General features: G+C 50.1%; 1 protein-coding gene across 1 annotated transcript; it reads left to right on the top strand.

The window, feature by feature from the left end:
* Positions 1 to 4,224: 4,224 nt before the first annotated feature.
* Positions 4,225 to 5,697, top strand: LOC106792862. The gene is made up of 3 exons (XM_014759392.1): positions 4,225 to 4,414; positions 4,584 to 4,735; positions 4,798 to 5,697. Exons 1-3 carry the CDS (start codon positions 4,225 to 4,227, stop codon positions 5,695 to 5,697), a joined length of 1,242 nt encoding a protein of 413 aa, XP_014614878.1.
* Positions 5,698 to 8,360: the final 2,663 nt, after the last annotated feature.

Genomic DNA, 8,360 nt, shown 5'->3' with positions numbered 1-8,360 from the left:
GTGTATGTGACCCTTAAGAAGGCGGAGGGACCTGTCCCTCCAAATATTAGGGCGGCACTGGGCGCTTTTGCCAGGATGGGAGCGATTGCTGCATGGAACGAGAAGGAGATCGGATGGATAGGAGTTACAGGAGAGACAGGGGTGCGGGTTAGGGCAGCCATTGCTGACAGGTTGGTTGAGTGGGTTGAGAGGCCGTACTCCATAGGTACGACCTTTCACACTACTCAGCTGATGACTTGCCATTGCTGCTTTCCTGCGTTCCTGTATGGAATAAGAAGAACAGACTCCCCGCGGTGCTTTCTTTGCGGGGCGGATAGAGACGATGCGAAACACACTCTGATCGAATGCCCAGCGTGGACAAATGCGAGGGATTCCATGGTCAGAGAGAAGGGGGGGGGGTGCAACTTACCCTTTCTGGGATAGTCAGGTTGTCCCTGGATACCCCGGGGGCGTGGGTTGCATTCCAGTCCTTTTCAGGACTTGTGATGAAGGCCAAGGACGACGCGGAGAGAGAGAGAGAGCGAATGTTTCTCAATAGGAGAAGAATGATTGCGAGGCCCCAAAGGAGAATGCCTCCTAGGAGGCCCCCCCGGGCAAGGTTTCGGACAGCTTTAGCGGCGTCTGACCTGGTCTAGTGCGTCGCTTTCCCTTAAAGGAGAATGAGCATGCTGATGCATGTGTTTTTGAATCCGACCATTGCATCTTGGGATRGATGGTCGGGTATGTACATATATATAAATGTAGAATAAGTGTTAGTTATTAATTAGTTACATAGTAGTTATTTAGTTGATTAGTTATTTGATAAGGTATGAGTGATATGTATGAATGAGGATGAGAGCATGGCGAACCGGACAGGCTCATCGGGATGGGGGAGTAAGTGTGTATGTATTGTGTTTGTATCACAGATCCGCTTCTCCCATCCAGCAAAGGAATGTTTTACACCAGGTGGGATTTGATTCGGTAAAAATCCGACACTCCCTTGGGTACCGGGCCCAAAGAGCCTATGAAAGGTTTTCTCCTGACGAAAAAATAAAAAAAAAAAAAAAAAGGGTTGCGTCAGGGTTGGAACGTCAAGGTTGCTTTAGGGATGCGTCAGTGCTCGAACGTCGGATAGGCTTTAGGGATGCGTCAGGGTTTGAATGTCGGTGTTGCTTTAGGGATTCGTTAGGTTCGAAACGTTATGGTTGCTTTACTGATGCGTCAGTGTTGTAACGTCGTGGTTGCTTTAAGGATGCGTCAGGGTTTGAACGTCGGGTTTGTTTTAGAGATGCGTCAAGGTTGGAACGTCAGGGTTGCTTTAGGGAAGGATCGTCGTTGTTGCTTTAGGGATGCGAAAGGGTTAGAACGTCAGGGTTGCTTTAGAGGTGCGACAGGGTTTGAACGTCGTTGCTTTAGAATTGGAACCTCGGGGATGCTTTAGGGATGCGTCAGGGTTGGAACGTCGAGGTTGCTTTAGGGATGCGTCTAGGTGGGAACGTCGGGGTTGCTTTCAGGTAGGGACGTCCGGGTGCTCTAGGGATGCGTCAGGGTAGGAATGTCAAGAATGCTTTACAGAAGCGTCAGGGTTGGAACGTCGGGATTGCTTTAGGGATGCGTCAGGGTTGAAACGTCAGGGTCGCTTTAGTGATGCGTCAGAGTAGGAACGACAAGGTTGCTTTAAGGATGTGTCAAGGTCGAAACGTCAAGGTTGCTTTAGGATTACGTCAGAGTAGGAACGTCGGGGTTGCTTTAGGGATGCGTCAAGCTAGGAACGTCGGGGTTGCTTTAAGGATGCGTCAGGGATGGAACGTCGGGGTTGCTTTAAGGGGGCGCTAGGGTGGAATCGTCAGGGTTTCTTTAGGGTTGGAACGTCAGGAATGCTTTCGGGATGCGTCAGGGTTACAACGTCGGGGATGCTTTAGGAATGCGTCAGGGTTCGAACATCAGGATCGCTTTAGGGATGCTTCAGAGTTGAAACGACATGGTTGCCTGTATGATGTGTCAGTTTTGCGTCAGGGTTGCGTCAGGGTTTGAATGTAAGGTTTGCTTTAGGTTTAGAAAATCGGGGTTGCTTTAGGGATGCGTCGGGGTAAAACGTATGGGTAGTTTTAAGGATGCGGCATGGTTGGAACGTCAGTGTAGCTTTAAGGATGAGTCAGGGTTGGAACGGCGGGGATGCTTTAGAGAATCGTCAGGGTTAAATCGTAGAGATTGTTCTAGGGATGTGTAGGGGTTGGAACGTCAAGGTTGCTTTAGGGATGCGTCAGGTTTGGAACGTCAAGGTTGCTTTAGGGATACGTCAGAGTTGGAACGTCAGGGTTTCTTTAGGGATGCGTCAGGGTTGGAATGTCAGGGTTACTTTAGGGATGCGTCAGGGTCGGAACACCAGGGTTGCTTTAGGGGTGCGACGGGGTGGAAACGTCGGGGTTGCTTTAGGGTTTGAACGTCGGGGTTGCTTTAGGGATGCGTCAGTGTTCCGTCAGGGTTGCGTCTTGGTTTCGTCAGGGTCCCCCCCGTGGGTAGGGGGTAGTAGAATACTCCCACAGTATTCCCTGCTTGTCCTAATAGGCGACTAATAGGGAAAGTGTGAATTGTGTGTGTATGTTCTGCGTAGCTATTTCTTTCTGTAACTCTTACTATCCCCTCTTTTCTATTTTTTCTTGTCTCTTACTTCTTTCGTTTCGTTTCCTTTCCTCTGGGCAGGTGCCTTCCTATTAAAAATATAAATATGGATAGTACAAGCTTGGAGAAAAACCCCTGTGGGTGGAAAACTCACACAACGGCCGTGCTTGGGGGTGTTAGGACAGGCAATCCATCGTCGACATCATGCACCTGTCAGGAGTCTGTTATGGCAACCCGGCCCAGACTCTGGTTAATGCGTCGGGAAGTTGCTCGCGGGTGGGCAACCTGGCCCGCTAATCGACTGACACTACAGAAAGTCGAGGACACTCCGTGGAGGAGGGGCGAAAGTGTGCAATTCGTAGCATCGAGGATCTGGGGACTGACACCATACCGGTCAGGACYCACAAGAGGGCGAGGCCTATCCTGTACTCTTTGTCATCAGAGGACGAGGTGATCAACCTCACTAACATCGAAGAGGTCCTACAAGAGGGGTCATTGGTTTCCAATTTAAAAACTGGAAGGCTGATAGACACGATTATAGAAAACATCGCTGAGGCCGAGGTCAAAAGGAAGACTTGTGGCAATATAAAAGGGGAAATATCCGGTAAAATGAAAAGTTGTCATTTAGGGGTGATTGAGATAACCAGGGAATTGCAGGAACGTAATAGGATAAGCTGCGGCTCTGACACTCAAGAATCCTTACAACAACTAAGGGCAAAAGCAAAAGACACTAGAAACAGGCTTAAACAATTAGAAAAAGAGTGTGTGCGTCTTCGGCGTGAAATTTAGCGCAAGGACGCAATAACTGATAAAATGTCGAGGGGCAAGTGAAGAATGTTCCAGTTAAAGTTGCAGCAAACCAGGTCAGATCCTTTGCGGAGGAGAGACTGATTGCTGCCAGAAAGGAAGAGGAATTTAACAATAAAATGATGGGGAAAGTTTTTACTGAGCTTTCTAGGTCTGTGATACAGATTTAGCAAGAATTAAGGGATATGAAAACAGGACAAGGTCAATATGCCCAGGTTGTAGCCCGACCGAGGGTTGCTCCCTCACCACCGATGACAACACCTCTGATCACTGTCCCGGACGGGGATGTGTTTATCGAGGTAAGAAGAAAAAACAAAACTGCTACGCCTGCTGGAGGGCCACTGCCTACGCGGGATGTCAGAAAGGATGACCCTCCCGGTAGTCTTCGCGTGGGAGGGGAAGGCCCTTCCGCGGGACTACAGTAGAATAAGAAGTAGAAGAAAAAAAAGAAGAAGACCAGAAGAATTAGGGAGACCGCGGCGGTATCACTCATGTGTGCAGAAGGTTCCTCATATATGGAAGCCCTTAAGAAGTTAGAAACGGGTGTAAACCTCGGAGAAATAGGGGCAAATGGGCTCTCGTACAAACGGGGTTTGACGGGATCCTTTATCTGGCAGGTCCAGGGAAGGGATGCCAGTGTTAGGGCTGACAGACTTGCACAGGCAATGAACAGGGCCCTACCGGAAGCAAAGATAGCTAGGCCCTAAAGGACTAGCCCCATAAAATTAGTGGGGATCTATCCGGCTACCACCCTGACGGCGATCAGGTGCGGACTAAAGAAAGGTTAGGGCAGGATTTGACCCTAACCTTATCAGCATGGGGGAAGTTCACTCTGGCAGGGGCAGTCGCTATAAGGTCACAGTCGTGGCCCCATCGGTACTGTGCCAAGCTGCTATTGATATGGGTGGTATACTTGTGGGGTGGAGTAGGGTCCGGGTGTTCCCGGAAAGGCCTAGACCACTAAGGTGCTACAGGTGTCTGGCGAGAGGCCACGTGGCTGCTTCTTGTATGCACCAGGTGCCAGGATGGGTGTATGTTTTAGGTGCGGGGAACCAGGACATGTAGCAAAGGACTGTGAGGACAAACCAAGGTGCCCGATCTGTGTGGTAGCGGGGCGGTCCCGAACCTCGAACAGAGCTGGGTCATGGGAGTGTCCATTTGTGCCTCTTACTAAGGGAGAGACATCATACTAGGGGGAGTTGCTGACCGTCAAGGCAAATCGGGATGTGCAAAAAACGTTCCAGGAAGTGCGGGCGAAGAAACAATAGTACAAGGTGTTGTAAATAGTGCGGGTGTGAGTGTGGATAATGACATGGAGGTTGAGCAGGTGAGCTCTGCCCCTCCATGTAACTAATCAAACTATTTCCGACAATATCCACGGTCATACAGGCCAATTTAAATCATGCGCGTCGCGCCCAGGACTTATTGGGCCAGCGGATGAGAAAGATTGGTGCGGACATTGCGATAGTTTCGGAGCCGTGGTGGGTCCCTCCGAGGGATGAGAAATGGCTCTCATCATTGGGGGTGTCGCCTCTCTTTGCAATTGTCGCGGGCAAAGGCGAAAGAACCTGTAGCTTGGTGCGTCGGGGTTTGTTTTTTGTAGCTGTTAAATGGGGGAACTCGCTGGTAGTTTCAGTCTACTTCCTCCCCAGCGAGAATTTAAATAGTTTTAGTAGACTTCTTGATGAGCTCGAAGAGCTCTTAGGTACATTTCCTGCTATTCCAGCATTAGTTGCCGGGGACTTTAATGCCCKGTTCCCAAGATGGGATCCGGAAGGCAGAAGTAACCCAAGGGGCCAGTTACTCTGTATGTGGGCCAATAGGTTAAACCTAGGCCTGGCTAATCAGGCTGGTCACCCCACGTGCGTTCGACCGCTAGATTCGAGCGTTGTAGACCTTACGTGGGGGTCTATAGCGGCTAGTGTCCGCTCAACGGATTGGAAGATGGATAAGGCTGAGTCCCTTTCGGACCACTTATATGTTATATTTAAGTATATGCACGAGGCTGCAGGATTCCGAAGCCTTCGCTCTAGGAATGAAATATTCCCTAAATGGGACGCGAGGGCTGTGRRAGAGKACAGGYTTGCGGCAGCCCTTRTCTCCRGTGAGTGGATACGRGACGATAGTGACAATGTGCGGGACTTGGTGAAGTGGGTAAACAATACTCTCCTCACTTCGTGCGATATGTCCATGTCAAGGGTGAGGATAACGGCGGACAGGGGTCGTGTGGTGCCATTGTGGTCGCGGGAAATTGCACTACTACAAGGGGCAGCTACAACGGCAAGATGACGTTATTTAAGGGCCAGAAGAGGTGGTGATCYGGTCAGGATTAGGGAGTGTTTGGAGGACAGGAGAGAGAAAAGAAAGAATCTAGTCCGTGCCATAAGGAGGGCCAAGGCCTCAGCTTGGAGGGATTTTATTGCAACGATTGAAGATGATCTTTGGGGGAGACCCTACAGGCTGGTTATGGGTAAATTAAGGGCTCGTGGTGTTCTTCTGACTGAGGCATTAGATCCTCATTTATTGGAAAGGATTGTGGCGACGCTGTTTCCGGAGGGCGTAAGATCAATTGCCCCAAATGTTGAGGTGGGAGATGCGGAAGAAGTAGTCGTCACAATTAGGGAAGTACAAAAGGTTGCGAAAAGAATTAACCTTAGGAGGGCACCGGGTCCTGACAGGATCCCTGGCCTAGTGGTGAAGAGAGCGGCAACACATTGTGGTCGAGGTTTGGCAGAGTGTTTCACCATGTTGCTAAGAAGTGGAGTCTTCCCACGRGTGTGGAAGAGGGCAAGACTTGTGTTGCTAAAGAAGAAGCATGATGGTGATGATAGTGCGCCCAATGCATACAGACCCATATGCCTGCTGGACGAGGTGGGGAAGCTCTTCGAAAGGGTTGTTGTCTCCAGGGTAAGCGAGTTTCTTGATTGTGGAAATATTTTTTCTCCACGTCAACAGGGTTTCAGGGTGGGACATTCTACCCTCGGAGCCATTGGAAAGTGATAGATTACATACAGGAGTGCGCGAGTAATGGACGGGTGGAAGTGCTGACTTTACTGGATATTAGCAATGCGTTCAACTCGCTCCCTTATGAGACGTTGATAGAGTCAATGGTGGGAAGTGGCTTCCCCACCTATCTTGTAAATATCATTAAAGATTATTTTCGTGACCAGCTTCTGTCCTTCATCGGAAGGCAGGGCACTGAATACAATGTTAGTGTGATGTGTGGGGTTCCGCCGGGCTCTGTCCAAGGCCCCACACTTTGGAATATTGCGTATGATAGGGTCCTCCGAGTTTCGCTGCCGGGGGGGTCTCGTGTGGTTTGCTATGCAGATGACACGGCCCTCCTTTCAGCGGGGCGGGATCTGTCTTGCGCAATATCAACAACTGAAAAGGATCTCGAGGTCCTTGTGAGTGAGATTGAGGGATTAGGCCTAAAAGTGGCGCTTTAAAAAACGGAGGCAATGGCCTTCCCTGCCTCTGCCTTACGCAGACGCAGGATTGCTCCTCCTCCTGTGAATAGATACAGGGGGGTTTGTGTTGTAGTAAAGCCCAGTGTGAAATACCTTGGCATATTTTTAGATTCAAGTATGTAATTTAGGCCCCACATTAGGGCCTTAATCTTGAAAGCGGAAGGGATCCTTCAGTCTATTGGGAGAATCCTTTCGAATCTCCACGGGCCGAGGGAGAAGAAGCGGCGTCTCTACAGCAGCGTGATCAACTCCGTGCTCCTTTATGGTGCTCCGGTGTGGTAACGCGCTGTTGGGGAAGATCAGAGGATCAGGAGGGCTGTTCGAGCCTTGCAAAGAAGGGTAGCGATCGGGGTGTGTTGCGCCTATAGGACGGTTTCCTTTCATGCGGCAATGATGGTTGCGAGAGTCATTCCCCTTGACCATTTGGCGTCGCGACTGGCGAAAGTGTATGTGACCCTTAAGAATGCGGAGGGATCTGTCTCTCCGGATATTAGGGCGGCACTGGGCGCTTTTGCTAGGATGGGGGCGATTGCCGTATGGAAGGAGGAGGAGATCAGGTTGATAGGAGTTACAGGAGAGACAGGGTTGCGGGTTAGGGCAGCTATTGCTGACAGGTTGGATGAGTTTGTTAGGAGGCCGTACTCCATAGGTACGACCTTCCACACCACTCAGCTGATGACTTGCCATGGCTGCTTTCCCGCGTACCTGTATGGAATCAGAAGAAAAGACTCCCCGCGGTGCTTTCATTGCGAAGCGGATAGAGACGATGCGGAACACACTCTGATCGAATGCCCAGCGTGGACGAATGCGAGGGATTCCTTGGTCAGAGAGTTGGGGGGGGTGCCACTTACCCTTCCTGGGATAGTTAGGTTTTCCCTGGATACCCCGGGGGCCTAGGTTGCATTCCAGTCCTTTTCAGGACTYGTGATGAAGGCCAAGGAAGACGCAGAGAGAGAGAGAGAGAGCGAGTGTTTCTCAATAGAAGAAGAGTGTGTGCGAGGTCGCAAAGGAGAGTAGCTCCTAGGCGGCCCCCCTGGGCGAGGCTTTAAGCAGCTTTGGCGGCGCCTGACCTGGTCTAGTGCGTCGCTTCCCCTGAATAAGAGAAGTATGAGCATGCTGATGCATGGGATTCGTGAGCCCGACCAGTGCATCTTGGGATGGATGGTCGGGTATGTACATATATATAAATATGTAGTATAAGTAGTAGTTATTTAGTTAATAGTTAGTTAATTAGTTTGTTTCTTATTGAATAAGGTATGAGTGTTGCGTAAATGAGGATGAGAGTATGGCAAACCGGCCAGGCTTAGCGGGATGAAAGAATAGGTGTGTTTGTAATGTGATTAGTATCACGGATCCGCTTCCTTTTGTCCAGCGAGTTTCTGCACCAGGTGGAAATTTAGTCCGTAAGAATCCGACACTTCCTTGAGTACCGGGCTCAAGGGGCATAATGAATGTTTTCCCCCTGACGTAAAAAAAAAAAAA

The sequence above is a fragment of the Polistes canadensis genome, unplaced genomic scaffold (assembly GCF_001313835.1).
Source record: "Polistes canadensis isolate GaletaPanama2010 unplaced genomic scaffold, ASM131383v1 scaffold_899, whole genome shotgun sequence".
Classification (NCBI taxonomy): domain Eukaryota; kingdom Metazoa; phylum Arthropoda; class Insecta; order Hymenoptera; family Vespidae; genus Polistes; species Polistes canadensis.
Note: the sequence above shows the minus strand (reverse complement) of the source record. Positions and strands in the feature narration are given on the sequence as shown.